The 25,205-nt window shown below is 54.3% G+C and overlaps 1 protein-coding gene and 1 long non-coding RNA gene across 6 annotated transcripts in view; one reads left to right on the forward strand and one right to left on the reverse strand.

Moving 5' to 3' along the window:
* The window catches only part of LOC131496852 (uncharacterized), a 70,174-nt gene extending 61,782 nt beyond the window's left edge, over positions 1-8,392 (forward strand). Inside the window, exons 2-5 of one of the 3 annotated variants that reach the window (XR_009254672.1) lie at positions 898-3,602; positions 3,701-5,802; positions 5,850-6,969; positions 7,207-8,392. This is a non-coding gene — a long non-coding RNA (uncharacterized LOC131496852). Of the gene's footprint in view, positions 1-897; positions 5,803-5,849; positions 6,970-7,206 lie in introns of all 3 variants that reach the window. The other 2 variants (XR_009254673.1, XR_009254671.1) reach the window with 2 other exon arrangements.
* Positions 8,393-9,090: 698 nt separating this feature from the next.
* Positions 9,091-23,898, reverse strand: RNF112 (ring finger protein 112). Of its 3 annotated transcripts, XM_058705392.1 has the most exons (15): positions 23,145-23,898; positions 14,944-15,162; positions 14,709-14,749; positions 13,677-13,962; positions 13,279-13,485; positions 13,062-13,190; positions 12,712-12,816; positions 12,226-12,276; positions 11,852-11,908; positions 11,697-11,771; positions 11,439-11,556; positions 11,115-11,281; positions 10,977-11,030; positions 10,757-10,831; positions 9,091-10,642 (listed from the first exon to the last, which is right to left on the reverse strand). In XM_058705392.1, the coding sequence occupies exons 2-15, from the start codon at positions 14,995-14,997 to the stop codon at positions 10,172-10,174; spliced, it is 1,890 nt and encodes a 629-aa protein (XP_058561375.1). In that variant the 5' UTR covers positions 14,998-15,162; positions 23,145-23,898; the 3' UTR covers positions 9,091-10,171. The 3 variants fall into 3 exon arrangements, with proteins under 3 accessions (XP_058561375.1, XP_058561376.1, XP_058561377.1); XM_058705393.1 differs by lacking the exon at positions 23,145-23,898 and having other exon boundaries at positions 13,279-13,482; positions 14,944-16,475; XM_058705394.1 differs by lacking the exons at positions 13,062-13,190; positions 23,145-23,898 and having other exon boundaries at positions 14,944-16,477.
* Positions 23,899-25,205: the final 1,307 nt, after the last annotated feature.

Raw genomic sequence — 25,205 nt, forward strand, 5'->3', positions numbered from 1 at the left:
CTCACAAGGTCTAGCATTCAATTAAAAATCAGTAGGCCTTGGGGTGCCTGGGTGGCTCAGTTGGTTCAGCACCAACTTCGGCTCAGGTCATGATCTCACAGCTCATGGGTTCAAGCCCCGTGTCAGGCTCCGTGCTGACAGCTCAGAGCCTGGAGCCTGCTTCAGATTCTGTATCTCTCTCTCTCTCTCTCTCTGTCTCTCTGTCCCTCCTCTGCTCGCACTCTCTCAAAAATAAATAAACGTTAAAAAATTTTTTTAAAAATCGGTAGGCGTGGGGCGCCTCAGTGGCTCAGTCAGTTAAGTGGCGAGCTCTTGATTTCAGCTTAAGTCATGATCTCGGGGTCATGGGATCGAGCCCTGTGTAGGGCTCTGCACTGAGTGTGGACTCTGCTTGAGATTCTTTCTCTGCTCCCCCCACCCCCTGCTTCACTTGTGTATTCTCTCTCTCTCTCTCTCTCTCTCAAATATAAATAAATAAATAAATAAATAAATAAATAAATATCAGTAGGCCTGACTCAAAAAGGGGAAAAATCCTGTCACAGGCTACGATGTGGATGCACCTTAAAGAGGTTATGCTAAATGAAATAAGCAAATCACAAGAGGACAAATATTGCATGATTCCAATCATATGAGGTCCCCAGAGTATTCAGACTCATAGAGACAGAAAGTAGAGTGGTGGCCTCCAGGGCTGGGTGGGGGGGAGCGGGGAGGGACATTATTTTTTAAGGGAGACAGGGTTTCAGCTTTGCAAGTTTGGAGTTTGGCAGTGATGGTCACACAGTAATGTGAATGTAGTTAACACATTGACTAGCACACTGAACGGCACACTTAGAAAACAGTTACGATGGTAAATTTTGTGTTATATATATTTTACCAGTATTTAATTTTTTTTTCCAGAAAAAAATCAATAGGCATGGAAAGAAGCGGGAAGATATTACCCATAATCAAGGGGAAAATCTATCAGGAGAAGCAGATCGCTAAGTAGCAGAGATGAGGCAATTAATGGACAAAGACACAGAAACAGTTATAAATATCCTCTGTGTACTCAAGAATGCAGAGGATCGGGAGTGAAAAAGAAGATACTTTAAAAAGAAAGACTAGATGGGATTTACAGCAGAGTGGATATTAGAGAGTAAAGATCAGAGAAGGCAAATACAGAGACGGGAGAAAAGAACTTCAAGGACTTGTCGGACAATAGCAGATGGTCCAGCGTTCATGTCATTGAAGTCCCAGAATGAGAAGAGGCAGGAAAAACTTCAAAGAATAATGTCCTGAAATATTCTGAATTTGACAGAAGCCAACAGATCGAGGTTCAGTGAACCTGAAGCACAAGGAAACATAAAGAAAACCACACCGAGGCACGTCCGATTAATAATTACTTTAAATGTAAATGGCCTAAAGACTGCAAACAAAAGGCAGGTATTATCAGACTGGGTAAAAAAGCAAGACCCGAAATATGCCCTCCATAAGAACCACGCTTTAAATATAAAGACACGGCTGGTTAAAAGTGCAAGAATGAAAGAGATATACCAGCCAAGCACTCCATAATACACACATGAAGCAGCTGTGTCAGTATCAGACAGAGAAGACCGCAAAAGGACTATTAGCGGGGTGATAGGGAAACATTTCATAATATGCTGCATTCAGGGGAGGACAGGACATTCCTGAACATGCACGCACTTAAATAACAGGACTTCGAAACGCATGAGGCAGAAACTGATAGAATTGCCAGGGGAAGTAGACCACCATTTATGCACATCCTATTTGGAATGTATTTATAAATAATCCACCATTATAGTTAGAAATGTTCACATCCCTCTCTCAGTAGTTGATAACTGTAGATAAAATCGGTAGGGACACAGAAGGTTTAGCAATGCTGTAAACAATGTTGACCTAATTACCATTTTTTAAAAGACTCCACCCAAAAGCAAGAGTTCTCAACGGTTCCTCTTTCTCTGTGGTTCCCTCCCTGGCTGAGGAACAGCATTCTTACTCTCTCCTGATTCCCGAGTAAATCCGCAGGGGACATGCTTGCTGTGTACATGAGAACCTACCGTATTCTGTGCTCCAATGGAGTGTTTGTGGACCTCCCTGGACAAAAGGCTGACCCGGCGACCCTGTGCCTCCTGAAAGAAAGGGGGAATCGCAGAGTGGCAGTCTCAGACCGTGCTGGAAAAGCACCCAGCTGAGACAGATCCATGCATCACTCTGGGGCTTTGGGATTTAGTATCCTGGTTTAACTGGGGATATAGAACTGATAAAAATACCTTACCGAAAAGGTAAGCCAGGGCCATGTGGAAAACCAGATCCTTCGTCAAGGGCTCAGCTGGAGAAAATCAAACACGTTATTGAAAAAGATCAGAAAACAAGCCATCATTTTTTCAAAGGGACACTCACTCTGTCATATTCCCATACCTCCAGCAAGGAGGGAAGGTGACCTTGAGATAGAGAGTTGGCCCCTGTAGGGCTTTGTACCAGATCTGAGAGAGGTGAATGAGTTTGTCGTTTCATTAAGCTCCGTGGTCCCCCTGCAACTTTTCTGACTTTGATTCTGTCGCCTACAGTTTTTCTCTACATTCTGCTGTTTTTTTTTTTTTTTTCTTCTGTTCCTCTAGCTAATGAGTTCCAATTCCCATTTGCTTTTACCTTTGAAGGAGTCCAGTGTTTAGAGCAAAGTGTTCCTCAGGATTTGGGGGACTCCTACTGTTTTGTCTAGCCCGTTTAGGGAAATCTGTCTCGCCGAGTGATCTATAATTATTCCGTATGGGGATGATTTGCTGGTAGCTTCAGAAACTGAAGTGTAACGCAGAAGTGATACTTTGGCTTCTCGCCATTCCTCACCTGGCGGGGACATACGGCCTCACTAGACAAACTGCAATATTGCCAAACTGGGGTCACATATTTAGGGAATTTGTCGTGGAAGTCCACAAAGTGTTAGAATGCCGGAGTTAGCCAATTTCTCGGATGAAATAGCCACCAGCAACAACAACAACAACAACAAAGCAACAATTTGGGGGACAAGTGACATATTTTCCACGGTGGATTCCAGCTTTTTCAAGAGCGGGCAAATCCTCTGATAGACCAACCGACGGATAATACTCTAGACCCTTGTGTCGGATCCCTAGAATCCGCAGGAAGCTTTTGAACCATTGAAATTGGTCACGGTCTCTCCCCACGCTGTGAGGATTCCAAATTTTGAAAAAGCTTTCCACGTGATTTACCATGGAAACCAAGACACTGACTGCTGGCAGAATTGAGCTCTGAAGCTGGCATTTGACTCTAGACCGATAGCATTATTTCTCAGTTCTTCTGGATGCCTCCACGCTGTGGTGGTAGCAGCCACACTTACGCAAAGAGCTCAAGCCTTTCTTTGGATCGTTTGACTTCTGTGTATGTCCTGGACCGTCTTTTAAGTGCAGAAGCACTGCAGGTGCACGATCAGACCAGTAATGTGTCATCAACAAAATCATCTGAGTCAAACATCTGAGAGGAATTTTAAAGGCACTAGACTCTTACCAATGACGACCAAACAGGTGACCTTATCCAAAATGTATCAGAGACGTGCTGTCTGTTGGCAGAATTCTTTTCGGGCCACTGCCAAGGTGAGCACAGGAGACACTTGGTGGCAGTTCAATTCCACAGAATTGACACCTGTGGAAAGTAAGAGATCTTTGTCTCGTTATGTCTGCGGGATTTGCAGGTGACCTGACGTCCGCTGTCATTCGGGAGGCGTGCAAATCATGCTGGGATCTGCCCTGTCCCCTCAGCCCTGCAGACAAGTGGAGTGGATGAATCCAACACTGCAAACTTCATTTAGAAGTCTATAGGTGAGGGGATGCCTGGGTGGCTCAGTCGGTCGAGCGTTTGACTCTTGCTTTTGGCTCAGGTCATGATCTCATGGTTGGTGGGATTGAGCCCCGCATCAGGCTCTGCTCTCTTTCTGCCCCTCCCCTGTTCGTGCTCTCCCACTCTCTCTCTCTCTCTCTCTCTAAAAATAAATAAACATTAAAAAAAAAAAAAGATGTCTATAGGTGAAAATGGCCTATAGCACCCCCTCAGAAAGTATGGTGTCTCTCCCTTTGAACTTATGAACTTCAGTTTGATAGGCTGATGAATTTGGGTCTGTGCCCAATTTGGTGAATCCTCTCATAATCATGTTCAATACTTAAAAGGGCTGTGAGACCTGAAATCATAAGGACCTGGAAGGGCCCATTGGAGGACATCGGAGGAGGCCTGCCATCCTCTGCTGGGGGGATTTCATGTACATAAAGGTGTTCCAGAGGAGGGGTGCCTAGGTGGCTTGGTCAGTTGAGTGGCCAACTCTTGGTTTTGGCTCAGGACATGATCCCAGGGGCGTGGGATCGAGCCCCACATCGGGCTCTGCGTGGAGCATGGGGCCTGCTTAAGATTCTTTCTCTCCCCTCTGCCCCTCTCCCCACTCACATGCACACTCTCTCTATAATGTAAATAAATAAGCACATAAAGAAGTAAGTAAGTAAGTAAATAAATAAATAAATGAATGGCATTCTAGAGGAAAGATGCCTGTCACCACACTGGGAGGGACCCTTTTACATGTTTTGATATGGTTATCAAACTGAAAGAAAAATCCAGTTGGATTCAGGCTTCTGATGTGAAGTCAGCATCTCAGGAGGAAAGGACTGGGGCTCCCACAAGGACTTGAAACAAGTTTTCTAGAATCACTGACATTGATACTGAGCTCAATAGAAAAGAGCTTGCTTTTTTTTTTTTTTTAAGAAAAGAGCTTTTCTAGTAAAATTATTACCATTATCATAATATTTGCTTAATGATTCAATCGAGTAGCATCTAATCTAGCAGATAGGAAGGAGCTCCACAGAGCTGTATGAAACAGAAGACTTTTATAAGCAGAAGGGAGCAGGAACAAGAAAGTTCTACCAGGCAGAAAAGCAAGTTGCTTATTACAAGGTCACTTTCCTTTAGGAGATTGCCAAGGGTCTATCAGTAAGGTCTGATTTCTAGAAGAGCCAAAACTCTAAGTTAAGTCTCAGTTTGTTGACATGGGCTTAGCATAAGCAATTCCATTTAGGGCCTGTTGTTTTTAACAAGTAAAACGAAAAGATATTTTTTCCTCCCTTATGTAATCAAATATTTGCTTTAAGTAAATGAAGCATATCGTTGGTACACACATTTAAAGACTCTTCTTCCTCAAGTCCATATTGTACTGAATTTTCTAATTTATCCCAACGTGATTCTGATAATTACTTTGCTTCCCATTTCCCCACACAATCGCTGAATATTTCAGTGGCTGCAAAATGCCAAGAGAAACAGAAATGGAGATCGTTAGAAATTATGCTATTACAATACAATAGTAACAAAAGGGTAAATAAAAATAAGGTTGAATTTCCTTTCCAAAAGGAATGAGATCTTTTCTCCTCCTTTTTCTTAGAACATTTCAGAGAGAAAACTTGTATTTGTAAAGAATTCCTGTGGTGCCTGGCTGACTCCGTTGGAAGAGTGTGTGATTCTTGATCTCAGGGTTGTGGGTTTGAGCCCCGTGTTGGGTGTAGAGATCACTTAAATAAATAAGACTTTTTAAAAAATAATAAAATAAAGATAGAAAGAATTCCTCTGTCCTTTTGATACGCATGCAAATCTTATTGGCGGTTAAATAAGCCTCTTATCAGAGTTAAAACCCAGGAATATTTTTCAGCAGGGCCTGGGAGCCATCTCTTTTCAATGTCAACATCAAGGAAGACAATGCCCCATCGCCCTGTCACTGTGGGAATCTAGCTGAGGCATCTCACCTACCTGCTCGTCGTAGAGGTACAAGAATTTTCTTTTCTTTCTTTCTTTTTTTTTTTTTTTCCCAGATAGAGGCCATTAACTCGCACAGATGGCCACCCCAATGACCAGGTGAACGCAGAGTGAGCTCTGAAAGCACGTAGAGTGAGCAGGACTGTTGAGTCTCCTCACCCGACAAGTGCTCATACCTGGGAACATGCAAACGGGTTGTATCTGCTTGGCTTACAGGGAAGCAGGATGGGGAGGGTGCCCGGCTGGCTCAGTCGGTAGAGCATGTGACCCTCGAGTTGTAAGTTCAAGCCCCACATCGTGGTTGTTTGTTGTTTTTTTTTAATTAAAAATAAAATCTTTTTTTTTTTAAATGGTGGGATTTCTTTTCTGTCTTAATAATTTTATTTTTTAAATAGCAGGTCACCTGGGACACAGGCCAGGCTGAGCTCATGCTTACTCAAAACCAGAACTATTCCTTTTCGACATTCGCAGGGAGGGTTTTCTGGGCTGGCAGGTTTTATTTTTAGAAATGAAAATACAACAGTGTAAGGGTCTGTCTTCAGTGTTACTGTAGAGGATAGTTTTACCCAATATTTCACCAGGCCATAAAACGGATCCAGGACCGTGTTTCCTTACTGCCCACCACCCAGCCAGGACTATTTCAGGTCTTCACCCCATTTCCGGGAGCAAATTTCCATGTTAGTGAGGGTAGGACAGGCTGTGGTGCAGTAATAAGTAAACCCATACATCTCATTCACTTCATGCAAGTAGTGTTTCTTCCTTGCTCAGAGCATGGTTTATCGCAGATCCGGGCAGGTAGGGGGATCCCTGGGCCACGCGATCGAGGGGCTGCTCTAACAACCGCAGGATGGGAAGCATACAAACAACAAATATCTCTTTCCCACAGTCCTGGAGGTAGGGAAAGTCAACATCAGGATGCCAGCAGATCTGGTGTGGTGGCTGGTGAGAGCCCACTTCCTGGTTCCTGGACGGCTGTGTCCTCACATGGGGGGTAGAGACCAGAGATCTCTCCGGGACTCTTTTATAAGGGCACTAATCCCATTCGCGAGGGCTCCACCCTCATCATCCAATCACCTCCCAAATGTCCCACCTCCTAATACCAACGTATGGTGGATTAGGATGGGTGGGGGGTGGGGTTCAGGCCACAGTAAGAATTAAGAATGCAGGGGCGCCTGGGTGGCGCAGTCGGTTGAGCGTCCGACTTCAGCCAGGTCACGATCTCGCGGTCCGTGAGTTCGAGCCCCGCGTCAGGCTCTGGGCCGATGGCTCGGAGCCTGGAGCCTGTTTCCGATTCTGTGTCTCCCTCTCTCTCTGCCCCTCCCCCGTTCATGCTCTGTCTCTCTCTGTCCCAAAAATAAATATTAAAAAAAAAAAAAAAAAATGTTATAAAAAAAAGAATGCAGGTTCCTTCAGGTTGTGGTTCCACCATCTCCAACATGAGGACTGGCCTCAGAAACTGGAGCCGCAAGCCAAATCACCAGATCTCCAACCCTGAGAATCACCTGAGAATCTTCGAGTCAGTGACCTTCAACAGGTCACAGAGGAGAAACCGGCCAGACGTCAGCACCCTGCTGGGACCTTGACCACAGAGTCGTGTGGGCTCTTGTGAATTCCAGAACTGACCTTGAAAGTCCAGGAAGCCCCCTAATTGGGTTTGGGACCCAACAGCCTGGCCGAGGAGCCTGGAGAGACTTGTGCGGTGAGGGCTCACCTAAGCAAGGAACCTGGCATCAGAAAACATTGGGTTCAAGTCTTGGCTTACGTCTGACTAGTCATGTGTCCGGGCTTCTGTAGAAATGGACACTCCACATGCGGCATGAGATGGTGTGGAGACTTAAGGAAGCTGCTGTTTGGGAGGATGCTTTGAACTACAGGGCACAAGACAAATGCTGTACAACTTAATACGACTCATCTTGCTTATGCAGAGCATTTCCACTTGCTTCCGTTCAAAGTAGGTCACGGCAACTCCTTGCAGCGCTATTGGGTGGGATTCTCGCTAGACGAAACCTTCCCTCAGGGTCTCCTCGGAGGCTTCCCCCATCCAAGTTCTAAGCCTCCCAGCCCCAAAGTCTGGGAGGTTGTGTAGCTCACAGGTTCACCACATGATGATGGCAGGGCCCCACAGACGCTTCTAGGAAGCTTTTCTGGGCACACACCGAAGTCTGGACCCTATCCCCACCTCTGCCCCAGTCTCCAAAAGTTAGGATCACCCTCGGCCCTCCGTCTTCTCCCCTCCTCTCCCCAACTCTGGCTTTGGGATTTCTTGGCATCATTATTTTGCCCCCAGCTTGCTAACTGAAGCTTCTACTGTGAAGCCACTTGTCCCACACCAAGTCCCTCCGTCTCAGTCCCCGCAACGCTGCTTCCCAGAGCTGAACCAGAGTGGGAGGAAATCAACTAAGAAGAGCACCTGGATTTCAGGACAGCTGACCTTAAAAACTCTGCGGCGCCTGGGTGGCTCAGTTGGTTAAGCGTTCGACTTCAGCTCAGGTCATGATCTCGCGGTTCGCGAGTTGGAGCCCCACATCGGCGGGCTCTCTGTGGTGACAACTGGAGCCTGGAGCCTGCTTTGGATTCTGTGTCTCCCTCTCTCTCTGCCCCTCCCATGCTCATGCTCTGTCTCTCAATAATAAATGAACATTAAAACAACAACAACAACAACAACAACAACAACAACTCTTCTGATGGATGTGGGGGAACACCAGCTGGGGAATCGGAGTTTGGAGCTGCCCTACTCTGCCACCAGCCAGCTGGGGGGCATTAACTGAGACGTCCCTTCTCTGGGTTTGCATCTGTAAAAGGCAGGGCTTGGACACGGTGACCTCTGCTGAAATTCTGAGGTGGGGAGCTGAGGCAGGGAGGAGACACAGCATGGGAATGCCTGGTTGGCTGACTGCCCCCCCCCCCGCCCCCGACCAGAGGTAGGCCTGGGGTCCTCCTCCCTCTAGTTCTTATGAAGCAAAGACTCCTCACCTACACCTCCAACTCTCTCCTTCTGCCAGGACATATGCCCGGTGACAATCTATTCCCAGGGCCATCTGAGGCAGGAGAGACCAGAAGAGCAGGACCCCAAGTCTTAGTGGAAGGTGGCTGTGCCCTTGGCCTTTGGCCTGAGCCCTCCTGCAACCCCCAAGTGGGGTGTTGGACACTCAGGTCCCAGATCTCCTGAATTTCAGTCTTGCTCTCCCTATCCACAGGTCCCCACCATGGAATGCCTTGGTTTACCTCCCCCGCCCCTGTGCCCCAAAGCCCTTTGGGGGCTGAATTCGAGTATTGTTTCAATAATTTACTGGGAAATTGACACTCAAGCACACACAGTTTATTTTTCATATAAGGCGCCCATGAATACTTTACAGCTTAATAGCCTAGAAGTCTTCCAGCAGGACCTTTCTGTCCCATGGAAGGACGCTGGGCCCTCTGGGTTCCTGTGGGGGGTTGCACCCAGGTCTCCTGCAGACATGGGCTCCAGAAAAAGGGCGTGTTCGTGTTCGGGATGGAATGTGTTCTTCCCTTTGCTGTCCCTTGCAGGACTTTCATAGACTCACGAGGGCTGTCCGATTTAGCTCAGAATGCAATTACTGGCATTTTTCTTTGGCATCTAACCCATTGCTGGGACAGCATTCCAGAAAGAACTTGGGCACTCTGCTGTCTGAGCTTGCTCAACAAAGGACACACCCATGAGGGAAGATCTACAGGGACTCCCATTCAAAGTGCATATGTGGACTCCCTGGGGCTGCGGAGGGTCAGGGAGGCCACCATTATCCTCCTGGGGGCAGCTCTGGGAAAAGTCATCAGAGCAAAGTGTCTCCACTCTGGGGATTAGGTCGCTGTCCGCCACACTGGACTCTTTGGTTCTGCCCAGTGGCCGCTCCTTCTCTCTCTCCCCCAGCCCCTCATTAGTGCTCCCTGGTCCTGAGCACCAACGTCACCCGACCCCGCCGCTTCTCCCATCTGTGAAGGGACAGATCCTCTCCACCCAAGGGAGACTTCCAGAATGGTGCCTGCTCAGCCTTCCTACAATTCAGGGTCATCAGGAGAATAAGCCAGGACAGGGAGGCCAGTGGAGCCTCACTCTGGGTGGGAAACCCTGGGGTCAAGTTGGTCTGGGAACCACAGGCAGGTTAGCAGTGGTCTGCAACCAGGAATGGGCCCTATCCTCTATCCACTGCCCCCAGACACTGCCTCCTGGCCCCAGGCGGCCTCCCCAGGATCCTGGAGCCACCTGGATTGTCCAGCTCGGCCAGCCACCCGGACACTGGGCATTGGAGCAGGGCGGTGCGGCAGGCCGTGCTCTCCACACCGCCCCCAAGCCCTCCCCTCCGGCACCTCCTGCCCTCCCACCAGGCACCTCTTCCTCCCTTGGGTCTCCTGGGCCCCGTTATTCTTCCTGCAGTAGGGGCTCTCGGTCCCCTTCCTGCACCCTCTCGTCCTCCTCCTTCTCCATGCAGCCCACGGTGGCAGCCAGCCCGGCGCCCACGCCACCCCCGACCACCGCAGCCCCCGTGGCCCCCACCGCCGCGCCGGCCGCCACCATCCCGGCCTCCGCGGCCAGCGCGGCCGCGGCCATGCCGGCGCCCACCACGCCGCCCGCCAGGCCCATGAGCCCGGCGCCCACGGCACCCCCGACGGCGGCCAGGTGGCCACAGAAGCGCATGGTGTAAGAGTCCATGAAGACCCTGGCCTCGGCCTGCAGCTCGGCCTCCAGGGCCTCCAGGGTCTGCTCTCTGCCCTTGCACAGCAGGGCCGCCCCGTGGCGGGCCAGGATGGCATCTTTCTGGGTGGCGAGGAGGGTCCGCATGGTGTCGGGCAGTACCCGGAGCGCAGAGAATATGCGCTTGGTGGCCACGTCCTGTGGCGGGGAGGAAGGAAGGCGCGCTGACCTTCCGCCCCGGAGCCCTGTCCCGGGGAGGGGGGGGTGGTCTCCGCCGCCCGAGGCGCCGCCCCCCGCTCGAGGCTGGCTCACCTGCTGCCGCACGTACTCCTCAAACTCCTTCTTGGCAGCTTCCACCGTCCTCAGGTCGTGCAGCTGGGCGGCCATCTGTCCACGGCAAAGCCAGGCCGCCTGTCTCCTCGGCCGCCCGCGCCCTCCGCTCCATCCCGGGGCCCGGGGCCCACGGCCCCGCCCCCGCCCGGCCCCCCAGACCCTTCCCCGGGGTTGGGGGGGGGGGGGGAGGGGCCCCTACCTCGTCCGGGGAGGCGAACCCGGGCCCCGTCCTCCCCATCCAGCCTGAGAGGTTCTGTAGAGACATCACGGGAGGGGTCAGGGAGGGCGTGGGGCGCGGGGCGGTTTCTCCGGGGCCTGGGCCTGGGGGCTGGCCCACCTTGATTTCCTGAGCTAACTGCTGCCCGGTGAGCAGGCGTCTGTCTCCCCTGGCCGCGGGGCGGCCCTCGCTCCAGTACCCCTGGCAGCGGCTCTTGGCGTGCTGGGGGGCCGCGCTCAGCACATCGGCGACGTAGGCACAGAGGTGGCGGACATCGTCATCTGTGTCTGAAGAAGAGATTCCTCATGCTGAGGACCGGGGGCTGAGCAGGACCGGGCTTTGGGAGGAGAAAGGGTGTCAGAGGCAGGGAGAGGCTCGCTAGGGCAAGGGGGGGTCACCCAGAGGAGGGCAGGCGGGGGAGGCCTTGCTCCCGGGGACGCTCACCGCCTGGGCTTCCGTGGTCTTTGCTGGCCCACCGCCTCTCGGGAGCAGGCAGGAGGTAGCAGCGGGCTCGCCTCCCTCGGAGCAGCTCCTGAACCTTGGGGTATTTGCTGGAGGCTTTCTGAGAGCGCAGAGGGGAGACCTGTGAGCTAGGGGCCACGCTCCTGTTCTTAGCTCCCTGCAGGCGCCCTCCCCAGCTCCCCTCACCTCCTGCCCAGCTCCCCCACCGCCACCTTCATCCCCGCCCTCTGCACCCCTCACCTGGATGACGTCACCCACGTGCCCCAGCCCTGCCTTGTTGGGGTGGGATGAGTCCCGGACTAAGAGATCCAGGTGCTGGAAGAGAAGGGGTCCTGACACCAGCAGCTGTGGGGTGTTAGAGTCTGGGGTGACGTGTCCGGACATGGGTGTCTCACCTGGATCGGCACCATCCCATAATGCCTGCCCATCACCTCGGCCACGTGCACAAACATCTGGGGGGGAGGCACCGAGGGTCATGGCTGGGCCACGGCAAGGACTGTGGCCCCCTCCCCTCTGGGCACACTGGGGAACCCGTGCCCCCCAGCTCCCGGCTCTGGGACTCCCCTGCCTCTCCCAACCAGGCATCCCACACGTCACCCTCTGCCCTTGACCCGCGCCCCCCCCCCCCAACCCCAGCCCAGCTCTGGGTCTTGCATGAACTCCTCGGCCAGAAATGGAAGGCACCTCTCTGATTGTGGCTGATCCAGTCCCCTGGCCTTACGGTCAGGACAGGGACAGGGTGGCACCCCAAGACCAAATGTCTCCTCACCTCCAGATATTCCAGGTCTGTATCCTTCAGCTCCGGGTCGGTGTTGAGGATCTGGAACCAAGGAGAACAAGATGGAAGAGGGTCTGCAAAGGCAAAGAGATACTGGGAAGACCCCGGGGAGGAAGGAGCTCGCAGGCCGACTGTGAGGCCGGGACCTGGGAGACACCTGCCTGGGAGCCTGCACAGCCTGCAGGGCCTGGACTGGCCTCGAGGGGGTGGAAGGTCCTGCTGACCTTCAGCTGCTCCCAGCGGCTGTTGACTTCCCTTTAGAACAAGCCATGTTCCCACCTTCACTGACTGGGGGCAACCCTCCCTTGCAGGGGCAACCCCAGAGTCTGTGGGGACCCTGGACACGGAAGTCTATGAGATCAGGGTAACCATCCCTAGCACTCCCAGGGCTGGACGGGGCTGAGATGTCCAGTCTGGAGAGATTCCTGAGCTGGAGCCGGGCAGATGGGGCCGATGACCAGGTCACAGCGCCCTCACCTGGTAGGAGCTCAGCATCGTGGTGAGGGCACAGAGCTTGGTCCTGGTTTCCCTGCTCAGCTCCGGGCTCATGGCGTCCCCTGTGTCCACCAGGAACACAGCCACCTGTACGGGGGGTGGGGGTGGGGGCTGAACCACGGGGTCAAGCCCGCCTCGCTCTTCCATGTGCTCCCCCCAACCCTGCCTCTCCCTACCCCGTCTTCCTGTCCTTGTCCCCAAAACTTTCTTTCTCCATTTCCCCTCCCCTTTGTCCCTGCTCTCCCCCCCCACCAACCCCCCACCCTCCACGTTCCCCCTGATACCCACCCCCCCCATCCAATCTTCACCTCCTCTGCCCTTGGGCCCCTCACCTTCCTCCCCTCCTTCCCCAGCAGGAAGGGGTGACTCCACATCCATATGCCCCTGGTGAGGCTATTGGCACCCCACCTGAACCCCTGCAGGGACCCTCCTCCTCTCGGCCAGCCGCCCTCCCCTGACTCCTGTGGGGCAGAGAAGAGAGCGTCAGGTGGACCCTCCAGCCCCCACGCCCCTCCCAAAGCCGGGCGGGGACCCCTAACCTGCCCTCACCAGGCCCGGCAGGCCCCGGAGCAGGTGGTTGAGGAGGAAGGTCTTCCCTGAGTGCTGCTCCCCCAGGACAGCGAGGAGGCAGACAGGGGTGTCCCTGGCCAGGGGGTGCTTCAGGCAGCGGTTGATGGCCCCCATCCTCAGGATGAGGCCTCCGGAGGCATTGATGCGCACCAGCAGCAGCGGCTCGGCCCTCACGGAGCAGGTCTCCTGGGCCGAAGGGGGGGGGGGGGGGAGAGGGTTCCCTGAGCACCCAGGCGGTGGGAGCCGGGCCCCAAGCAGGGATCGTGTCCAACCCCAAACTCCGCTCCCCGCCCTGACATGCTAGAATGGAGACGGAGCCACCGTCAGACCCGGGGGCCTCCACGCCCCCTCCCCACGCCGAGGCCGGGACCCTGGACCTGCAGCACAGCGGGCAGAGGCCTCTGCGGCAGGAGCTTCATCTTCTCCCCCAGACTCCGGAGGCCCCTCTTCTGCTTGCAGATCTTCCGGCACTCTGGACAGCAAGGCGGCTCGCAGCCCGGGACGCGGTGTGTGCTGAAGCACCGCGCGCAGAAGTCATGGCCACAGTCCAGCGAGACGGGCTCCCGCAGCCTCTCCAGGCAGATGGAGCAGGCGGGGAGCTCCCGCGGCACTGCGGGCCGGGACCCCAGGCCCAGCTCCAACTTGGGGAACGGCGCGTGAGACCTGGGGGTGCAGAGCAGGCTGTTGGGAGCAGTGTGTGGGGCGCGGGGAGGGCGGGTCAGGAGTTTGGGGGGGCGGGGGGGCTCCCAGCGAGGCCACGCCCTGCTCGTTCCTCACTGACTTGCACCCCAGAGCCTGGGACCCCAGGGGGGGAGGCAGCAGAACAGCGGTGACAGTGCTCCCGGCAGGGAGAAGCCTGGATGGAGTCACCGTGTGTCCATGGGCAAGCTCCCGCACTGATCTGGGCCCCGGTTCCCCGACTGTCCGAGACGGGAGGTTAGCGGTCCCTGCCTCACGGGGCCACTGGGGCAATGGCACGAGCTGGTGCATGTGCAGAGCCCTGCCCGGTGCCCGGCACGAATACTCACTGAAAACCGTCTCCCACAGCCTTCTGCTGCAAGGGCTTCCTCAAGGAGTTACTGGCTTCGGCCGGACCCCCCAGGGGTGATACCTGCATATACTACACTATGGGACCACAAGGAGTGGATGGGAGCCTCCCAGCGGTGGGGCAGATGGCTCCGATTCTTAGAAGATTCCTTCCGCTCTCCCATTCTGAGCTGGATTTGGTCTCCGTGCGGCACCCGCCGGATTTTCTCCATCCCTCCCTCCACACCCTGGCAGATCCCGCTTCAGGCCCTCCCCTGGCACAGCCCTCTGGAGGGAGGCCGGGTGGCCCCAGGCCTCCGGTTCCCGGACCAGCCTGGCGAGCAGGATCTGGGGCAGTCCGGCCGGGTTGCCCTGCCACTCACCAACTGTTGCGGCTGTTTCCCATGAAGCTCCGTTTTCTCTCCTTGGAGACATAATTGGGGGTGGGGGTGGGGGGGATAAAACGTTATCTAGAAGAGAATCCAGATTTCTGTCTTCCTCCTAGGTCTCAGTGGCCCCCATCCCCCCTCCAAAGACCCATCCCTCCCTGTCCCCAGGTGGCCCTTTCCACCCCCACCCCCCCACCCTGCACCCCAGATCTCAGGACCCAATGCTTGCCTGTTTGCCAAGCCGATGACAGAAGGAAATGATTGACAAGGCGGACCTCGGCATGGGGGGCTGGGAGCGGGAAGAGGTCTGGAAGCTGAGAGCCGAGGCCCCGAGACACTGTCAGCTGCAGTGAGGATGGCTCTCCTCCTAAGGGCTGGCCGAACAGTGGCAGGTGGACGGCGGGTGGGGGATGGTCTCCCCAGAGGAGCCGGCAGCGACTCGTCAGAGCTGGAAAATAGATGTGACAGTCGAGAAAGAGGAGGCTGCCTCTGGACTCACCCCAGGGGGAGGAGACAGGACTGCGGGAACCAGGGCTCCGGAGGAGGGAGGGACAGAGCCGGGCTCAGAATCCCTGGCAGAGGCTGGGATGCAGGCGAGCCGAGGTGGTGAGTCGCCATGGTGACGGAAGGGAAAGATAAGGACAAGGAGGGGGAGGAGGGATGGAGAGAGAGAAGCCATATGGGCGCGTGGCAGAGATGGAACTGTGGGCAGGCACTGCCCCTACTGGCCCAGCCAGGGTTCTTCCCAGGCCACTGAACAGGGTGTGCCAAAGGGGAGGTGTGGGAGATGAGATATCGCACCCCCGGAGAGTGACGCGGAGCCTCCCTTGGGTCCCTGGAGGGACAGTTTCCTGAGCAGCCGGTTCTGTGTGGGGCCCCGGGATGCCAGCATATTGCATGTGGTCCGGCGCATTCCCTCCTGCCCCGGGCATCTCACTGGTGCCAACGGTGAAAAGCTGCAGCTTTCCTGGCCCCCTGACTTCTCTGACACTGGCTGTGTGTTCCCTGGCATCTCCCCTTCCATGAAGCTTTCAAGTGTGACTTCTGCTTCAAACGTGTGACTCTCACCTCTAGCCCCTCGCATCTACTCCCCGGTGCACGGCCAGCAGAATCTGCCTGAACACAGCCGGGTCCCATGCTGCCCCAGCACCGGCCATGGCTCCCTACAACATCAGATCAAAATCCAAACCACCTGGCCTGCGTCTGCGGGCCTGAAACTTCCTCTCCAGCCTCCGCCCTCTGTCACCCTTCTCTGCCTCTGCACCTCTGCACCTTGCCTGCGGCGGGGCTCCCCCTCATCCCTCCTGAGAGACCCTCGCAGGTCCAGCTCAGATGCCATCCCCTCCTGGAGCTTCCCCGCCTCCCCCTTCCCGACTGGGCGTGATCTTGCCATCAGGTAGCTCATGGTCAGGCTCCTGATTGTGACGGTTTCCGAGGGGCCCAAGTCCTGGAATCAGACTTCCCATCTGACCCGTATGAGCCAGGGGCCCTGGGCGCTTTCCTTCACTCCTCTAAGCTCTGAGGTCACAAGTATGTACAGAAAGCCACTTGCACAGAGGAAGTTATTCTTAAGCCCCGGGAGCTTGGTGCAGAGGGGACGAGGCGAGGGTGGGGAGGGGTGACGGATTCACCAGAAGTCCACTGGAGACCATCCCCAGCAGGTGGGGCTAGATATGGCTCGCTCCTGTCTTTCCCACCAGGATGGAGAAGCTCAGCTGGCGGACCCGAACCCACTGTGGGCCGGCAGCAAAGCCCCACGATGTTTGTTGGGTGAACGAATGGACAAATGGATGGAATAATGAACGAGTCTGTCTCCAGGGCCTGAAATTCAACTCCATCCGCCCCCGCCCCGGCCTGAGCCTCAGCTTCCCTCCCCAGCCCCGCATCCCTGTCCGGGGTCCCCCTCCCTAGATGCAAACAGCTCTCTCTGGCTGTGGCCCAGGCAAGAGTCTGTCACTCCTTGCCTTCTCCCACAGCTTCTTCCTCCTGCACCATGTCTCTAGTAGACTTCTGGGTTGCTCCTGCCCTGGGAAGCCTGTGAAGGTCTCTGCTGCAGCTGCTCCTGGGAGAGCCCAGAGACCCTGATCACTGAGCAGGATGTGCTGTGTACTGACTCCCCCCAACGTGTCCCCGAGGCCTGGCAGGTGAGTGAGGGGTCCACTCACCCACCCGTCCATCCACCCACCAATTCACTGTCCATTCCTCCAGCCATCCATTATACATGCACTGATTATCTACCCATTTAGTATCCACTTACTTATCTACCCACCCAGTCAGGCATCCACTCCATTATCCTTTATTAATTCACCCACGTATACACAACTCACGTCCTGTATTCTTTCGTCCATCCATTCCCTGGACACTCGCCCATGCGCCTTTGTGAGCGTGTGCACATGTATGGTTTCCTCCATCCACTTACCCACTCACCCATCCACTCATGCACCTACCTGCCCTCCATCCAGCCACCCCCACCCACCTGCCCCATCCATTCACTCCCCCACTCCCCTTCCCCCACCCACCCATCCACTCGTGCAACCACCTGCCCCCCCTCCTCCCCAGCCATCCATCCATCCTTTCAGCCATCACTCCACTTTATGTCTGTCCATCCAATCATCCATTCTCGCACTTATCCATCCACATGGCAAACATGGATTAAGCACTATATACCAGGCATCATGCTGGCCCCAGGCGTAGGCTAGTGAACCTTCATGGTGCTTCCAGTCTAGTGGTGGGGAGGCAGAAAAATCATTAGACAAGTCCTGGGTGATCTGACGAGGGTGAGGCAGGGGTGAGGCAGGAGGACCAAACAAAGGCACCTCACGCAGATCTGGACATCTGGAAGGCATCCTCCACAAGGCAATGCCCAAGCTAAGCCTGAATGACAAACACGAGCTGGCCGGCAAAGCTGTGGGAGCGGGAAGACATTTCTGGCAGGGACACCAGTACTCGCAAAGACCCCGAGGTGGGTGTGAGATAAAGAGCCTAGTTTGTGTAGCTTACGAAGCGACGAGAGGCAAGGGGAACAGGGGCCAAGGCCCACAGGGGCACATAAGCCCCCAACCCTTTGCCATCATCCCTCGTGTCCCGCCCCGCAGTGCTCTCTTGCGGGGCTCAGGAGCCCACTATCTTGTCAAGCCAACAGCCCCTGGGCTGTCAGGTGTGGTGAGCTGGGTGCGGCGGGTGCTGCAGAAGTCCCAGCTGCCCTGGTGCCCATGCCAGCACAGCTGCCTTCATGCCCTGGCCCTCGCCCTGGCCCCCGAGGTGCTCCCCACGCCCTGTGGGCCCGGTGGTTGCCCTCACTCTCACCGTGGCCTTTGCCAAGGTGCCTCCGTGCCGGGCCCCCTTGTGCAAGCCTCAGAGCCCTGGCCCACACAGCTGGGCCCAGGGGTCAGGCCTCCTTCAGCTGAAGGAGAGCAGTGGAATGAGAACCAGACCGGAGACAACGGAGCTGGACGAAGGCGCCAGCTCCCGCAGCACCTGCCATATTAGCCGGCATCTTTGAGTTTTGAGTAAAGAGCAAGATAAGGCCGAGCATGTGTGGGATTCCTGCTTTTGTGGAGACAAAACAAAGTAGCCACTAAGCGGACGCCCCCCCCGCCCCCGACAGTGTCCGTCAGTCCTCTTTCATCACAGGTGCCCCGGGCTTGCCCTGAGACCCCCCCTTGGATTGAAAGGCCAATTCCAGGCTGCAGCCCAGATGCCTGAAACCCTGATGACACGGGGGAGGCTGCGGCCAGCTCAGTCGGGAGGCCACATGTTCCCACTCCACAGATGGCCGTGCTTATAAGTGGTGCCTAGTTTCAACATCTGTGTTCAGAGCTGGGGTCCCAGGGGGACAGTTAGCAAAGAGCGATCTCAAGGCCAGTCCCAGAACTCTACGGATGGGCAGCAGACAGTTCAGATGCTAGAGGGGCCAGGCCCAAGTGTGGCTGCTCATGACCCTGACCCGTAAACCTGGCTGCACCTCCCTGCTGTGTGCCAGCATATGGGACTTCCCGTCAGAAGCTGGAGGAAAGTCTGAGCTCCCCCCGCCTCCTTTTCGAAGCTCCCATCGTCAGTTTGATCCCAGGCTTCCTGAAATAATTTTCATAAAAAAAAAAAAATCCAACATTTACTTAGCAGTATAGGATTCGTATGTTGCCACACGAACCGCCTCAGTGGATTCCCACAACACGGTTATTATTAGCCCCATTTTTTGGATGGGGAAACTGACGTTCAGAAAGCTGAAGAGACTTCCCGTGCCAGGCCTGGCAGGGGGAACCAGGCTCCCTGACTCCCAGGCCTGTGTCGCCCCTTCGAATGCCCACCCAGTCCCGTGGGCTTTACGGCGTCCAGAGGGTCTCTCAACATCTCACCTCCACGTTTTTACCCCTGCCACTCCCCTGCCTGGGACACCCTCACCATTCTCACCCGGGTCCAGGTTGGCTCCCCCTTCCTGCAGGGAACTTTCCCCAGCCTTCTCTCTCCTGCTCTTTGCTTCTCGGTCAGAAGATGCCTCCTCTGTACCAAGCAAGCATGGAGCCCGAGGCTGGAGCTACAGGTAACAAACAGCGTCCCTGCCCCGCGGCGCTCGAAGACTAGGCTCAAACAAGGAGGGAGGCAGCTTGAACCTCAGCGCGGTCAGTGCTGGTACACAAGCCCAGGGACCTGTGGGCCCCCAGGGGAAGCCCCTGTCCCAGACTTGGGGGCCGCTGAGGCTCAGTGCTGTAGGATGAGTGGGAGTTAACCCCGCGAAAGATACCGGAAGGGGGGGATTCCAGGCCACGTGCAAAAAAGGCCAGTGCAGGTATGGCACCGCAAGGGGGCTAGTCAGAGCAGAGGCAGGGTGGGGGGACCCAGAGCGCAGTCCACAGGGCACAGGTTGTAGGGGGCCAGGTAGAGTCTCTCGCTGCGTGACAGTGGGAACCATAAATGATATTAAGCAGGTGGCATGTGATCAGATCCGTGTCCCTGAACCATTACTTCGCCTGAATGGACCGGAGCAGACCACTTGTGGTTCTGGACAGCTACCTCTCTTTAGGCACCTTTGAGTATATTTAACTAGTCTCCCACAAGTCCTCTAGTGACAGACATCAAGGGCATCACTAACGTTTTGCTGTCACACGTGGTGCTGTAGCGAACGTTCCTGCTCTGACGCGCTTCCCACCCGGATGATGTGATCTAAGGACGTCCTTACCGACACAGCGCTTCATCACACGCTTTGATCTTTGCCAACTGCAGCCACACAGGTTAAAAGACGCTTCTTGCGGTCTACTGGGCATTCCTAGTTTGCTCCAGAGTTTTGAGGTCATCTACCTGTCTTGTGGCCAAAAACAGGGTTGTTGTTGTTGTTTTTGTCCTTGTAAAGGGGCAGCTTTAAAGCATCCTAAATACCTGGCTATAAATAAGTAGTTGATGAAGTAACGAGACATAACTCAGAGACTTAGGCAAAGCTGTTGTTGATTGCTGAGTCCATTTCCGTTTAGAACCCAAGCTGTTGGGGCATCTGGGGGGCTCAATCTGTTAGGCGTTGGACTCTTGGTTTCCCCTCAGGTCATGATCCCAAGCGGACTCTGTGCCGATACGGGGCTCGACAGCCGAAGTCAAGAGTTGGGACGCTTAACCGACTGAGCCACCCAGGTGCCCCTTTTTGTTTGTTTGTTGTTTGGGGTTTTTGGGGCAGGACTGGTTTCTTCTGAGGCCTCTCTGCTTGACCTATAGATGGCTGCCTTCTCCCTGGGTTCTTGCGTGGCTTTCCCTGTGAGTGTCTGTGTCCCAGTCTCCTCTTCTTATATCGGCACAAATTATTGGATTAGGGCTCACCCCAATGAATTTTACCTTAATTACCTATTTAAAGGCTCACCCCGGGAGGCGCCTGGGTGGTTCAGTCGGTTGAGTGACCAACTTCGGCTCAGGTCATGATCTCATGGTTTGTGAGTTCGAGCCCCGCGTCAGGCTCTGTGCTGACAGCTCAGAGCCTGGAACCTGCTTCTGATTCTGTCTCTCTCTCTCTCTCTCTCTCTCTCTCTCTCTGCCCCTCCCCCACTCATGCTCTGTCTCTGTCTCCGAAATAAACATTAAAAAAAATTTTTTAAAGGCTCACCCCAATTAATTTTACCTCAATTACCTATTTAAAGACTCTGTCTCCAAATAGAATCACATTCGGAGACACTGGGGGTTACGACTTCAACATGTGAATTTTGAGAGAACACCATTCAGCTCATAACAGGCCCCAAGTGGATAACTGTGAGAAGTAAGGGTGATGACTCATTTTCAGAAATGCCGAATAAAAGCTGTGCTGTCTAGTTAACATTAAGTTTACAACCTATTGGAAATATGTACAACCCCCCCAACCAACAACGGGGCCCCAAACCCTTAGACACTTCACTTCCTGGTTCTACTTCCCTCTCCATTTCGCAGGCTTTGCAATGAGCACGCACCAAAGAACTGAAGTCTCTGCGTCACCCCAGGAATGAACATTTGTTGCAATCAGACTACTTTTTGTCTTACATGGGCATAGGTGACTTCCGGGTAAGGCTGTAAGCTCTGTAGTGCTCAGCCAATGAGGAACCAGGGGAGGGACTCACCTCTGTAGTGCTCAGCCAATGAGGAGTCAGGGGAGGGCCTTGCACGCTAGGAGATAAATTGCCTGCGGTAACTAACCCCAAGTGTGCCTGTCCATGAGACACCTGCTCTTGCAAGAACGCTGAGTAAAGCTTTGCTTCACTGCGCTCCGAGTGTCGGTGTCCCTCCTCTGATTGGGTCGGTGGCCTTATTTCTCACAATAACTAGCATGTGAATGTGGACAGAGTGAGGAAAGAAGCTTGGAGGGGCTGGCAGGAGCCAGAAAGGTCCTGGCTATCAGGCTAAGAAAACTAGACTCTGTCCCCTAAAAATAAAACTGGGAACCAAAAGGGCAGAGTTTTCAGCAGAGCATCTGGGCCCTCGCCCTGGCAGCTGGTGTGGAAGATCAGAAGGGGAGAGAAGCTGGAGGCCAGTCTGGGGGGTCGGGAGGAGGGGCAAGAGGCACCTGGAGACGGGAGCCACCCCTTGTTAACCCTCACGACCCCTGACGTGAGAATGAACCCTTCCCCCATTTTACAGAAGAGGAAACTGAGGCTTGGAGGGGTTAAGTGACTTCCTCAACACTCACATCAGTTTCTTCACTGATGCTTCAGCAGCTGAAACAGTCAGGCCTAAGGTGGCCTAACAGACATTTGCTGAGTGTAATGAAAAAGTGGAGAAGCCAAGATTCAACTATCAAGAGATAGGAAGGTCTGTGGCAAAGGCAGGGTCAAGCAGGATGTACAGGTTGGGGAGCATTAACTGACTTGGGGGACAGCAGGAGAGGAAGAAGGAGGTGATAGTGGTGACATCAGAAGATGCCACAAGCACCCTTCTGGAGGTTCACACTGGCTGGCAGGGGGCCTTGGCTGCGGGCAGCCAACCCACCCTCGTGCATCGTCTCCCCCCCGGATCAGATTGGAGACTTGGCTCCAGACCCCTTCGCTCCCCTGCTCCACCCCCTTTCCGACTCCCATGCCACCTACCCAGGTCTGGAGCATCCAGGCGGCCAGCCAAGAAGCTGGGAGTCGCAGCCAGCTGGCCCCTGAGGAGCGAACTTCCCATCACAGATTCTGCCCAGTTGGACCCAGGTTCCCCCGTGCCTCGCAGCTGGACATAAGCAGACAGTCAGACTGAACAGAGCCGGGGGCCGGCTGCGGTCCAGACCTCTGCGTATAGACCTCCCCGGCCAGCTGGCCTACACCTTCCTTCAGCGGGACCAGACCAGCAAGGTTGTGGGGGGCACTGGATAGCACCCAGGCTTTGGCATCAAACAGGCCTCAGTTCAAATACTGGTTCCACCCAGCTCCCCAGGCCAAGTAACTCCTCTCACTCGAGCTCAGTTTCCCGGCAGTAAAACTGAAGGTAATAATTGCTCCTGTGCAGGGTTATTGCAGACAGCCTAACGTGCAGTTGGCGCCCGATAAATGCTAGCTCTTAAAGAGCCTTGGAGGCAAGCCTGGTGGCTCACCCCACTGTGCCCACGTGTCCCCAGCTCCATCCACCCCCGCCTTCTGACAGTGAGTCTGGCGGCAAAAGGGCAGGAACCCCCCACCCTGATCAGATGACCCAGTGTGCAGCATCCTAACGATGTCCCAGTGCCAGAGCAGAGGGACCCGGTCAGCTTGAGAGGCCTGAGCAGCCTTGGGAGCCAGACGCAGGGCCGAGGCCACAGGCCACTCCCGCCCCACCCACGGTGGCCCCTGGGAACGGATGACCGGCCTGAGAAGTCCACTCCCTCCCCTGCCCTTCACCAACCCACCCTCCACCCAGCCAGCCGGGGTTTTTTAAAGACTGTGAATCAACATGAGTCCTTCCCAGGACCAGGGAAGGGAGCCTGCCGGGCTGTCGGGTATGCTTCGACTGGGTGGCGGTGAGCGGGTGTACCTGTCTGTGAAGACGGGTCTGCCGCACTGCATGGACGTTACACCTTGTTATAATTCGGTTTAAGGGACTTGCGCTTTGCAGAAGATGGAGAAGATACGCTTCTTCCTCTTCCTGTGCAAGATGTGAGACACTGTGGACATTAGAGACGGTTAAAGAGCAAAAATTCAACCAAGTAGTCTTAAATATCTAATTGGCTCTATTCACCATCCCCCCTAAGAAACAGAAGGGGACTCCAAGGAGTTGCACAAAATGGAAGGCTTTTATGGGCCAGTAATGGGTGGGACAGGATGTTATTTAGCAAAAGAAAAGACTGTTTCAGGCAAGGTCACCTTCCCTTAGGGGAAGGCAGGGGGATGGTATCATGCAGATTACCTCACTGGTGCTGACCAGAAAAATTCCAGATTGATTGGTTTAAAATTCTACTCATGGGAGAGGCTGAAACTGCAATTACGTTCGGTGTTAAGTCTTGATGGAGCTTAATATAGTGACTCCATTTTGGCTCTGTGGTGCTTTTTTTGTTTGTTTTTTTAGAAAGAGAGACTCAGCATGAAAGTGGGGGAGAGGGGCAGAGGGAGAGAGAGACAATCTCCAGCAGGCTCCACACTCAGCGCAGAGCCTGATGTGAGGCTCAGTCCCATGACTGCGAGAAGTGAGAGGATTCATCTTCTGAAATACCAAATAAAAGCTGAGCTGCCTAGTTAACAATAAGTTTACGACCTGTTGGAAATCTGTACAACTGCATCCCCCTCCCCCGCACTTGGAGTCCCAAACCCTTAGACACTTCACTTCCTGGTTCTTCTTCTCCTCTCCATTTCACAGGCTTATTTTTGCGGGCTTTGCAAGGAGCATGCACCAAAGAACTGAAGGCTGTAAGCTCTGTAGTGCTCAGCCAATGAGGAACCAGGGGAGGGACTCACCTCTGTAGTGCTCAGCCAATGAGGAGTCAGGGGAGGGCCTTGCACGCTAGGAGATAAATTGCCTGCGGTAACTGCCCCAAGTGTGCCTGTCCATGAGACACCTGCTCTTGCAAGAACCTGATTAAAGCCTTGCTTCACTGCGCTCGAGTGTCTGCGTCCCTCCTCTGATTGGGTCAGTGGCCTTATTTCTCACAATGACCTGAGCTGAAATCCAGAGTCGGTTGCTCAAATGACTGAGCCACCCAGGTGCCCCTGGTTCCTTTTTGACAATATAAGAAAGAGACACGGAAAGAGAAAAGAAAGCAAATGGGTCGGGAACCTCAGAACCCAAGGAATGACACAGAGGTGCATGCCCTGGGTTTTCCTTTTGTCTCACTGTCGCAGACTGGGGGCTGGCAGAGCAAGCATTCTGGAAATGCCAGTGGGCACAGACAAAAACAAGAACAACGACAACAACAAAAGCCTGTTTCTCTAGCCAAAACCCCAGGAAAGGGACAGCCTGGCAAGTCAGGAAGCTTTCTTTTTTCTTTTTTCTTTCCTTTCCTTTTTCCTTTTCTTTTTCCTTTCCTTTCGTTTTTTCTTTTCTTTCCTTTCCTTTCCTTTTTTCCTTTCTTCCTTTCCTTTTTTACAATTTTATTTTATTATTTTATTTTATTTTGAAGTCAGGAAACTTTTAGATAATAATACTTCAGCCAGAAACACAGAAAAGATGCAGCCCCACCCCCACTCATACCAGTGGAGACTGGGTGGAAAGACCAGACATCCTGGCTGTTGTCAAGAGAAGGCCAAGTGGAGAGGTTTGACTTTCCTCCCAGCCGGAAACAAGTGCTTTCCCTGACCATGAAGTGTTAACAGAGGCCACATGGGGAGCCAAAACTCTGATCCGCCCAGCAGTCACAGGGAGCCCCTGCTGGCATTGTCAATGAGGCAGAACGAGAAACCTGGACTTCTCCCTCACCGGGCATACTGAGGCAGTGCCCCTTTCTCCCTGCCAGAGGGGAGCCAGAGAAAGCCAGCTCAGATAGGTTTATTTTTTTTAAATTTTTTTTTTTTCAACGTTTTTTATTTATTTTTGGGACAGAGAGAAACTGAGCATGAACGGGGGAGGGGCAGAGAGAGAGGGAGACACAGAATCGGAAACAGG

This window comes from Neofelis nebulosa, chromosome 16, assembly GCF_028018385.1.
Source record: "Neofelis nebulosa isolate mNeoNeb1 chromosome 16, mNeoNeb1.pri, whole genome shotgun sequence".
Lineage (NCBI taxonomy): Eukaryota > Metazoa > Chordata > Mammalia > Carnivora > Felidae > Neofelis > Neofelis nebulosa.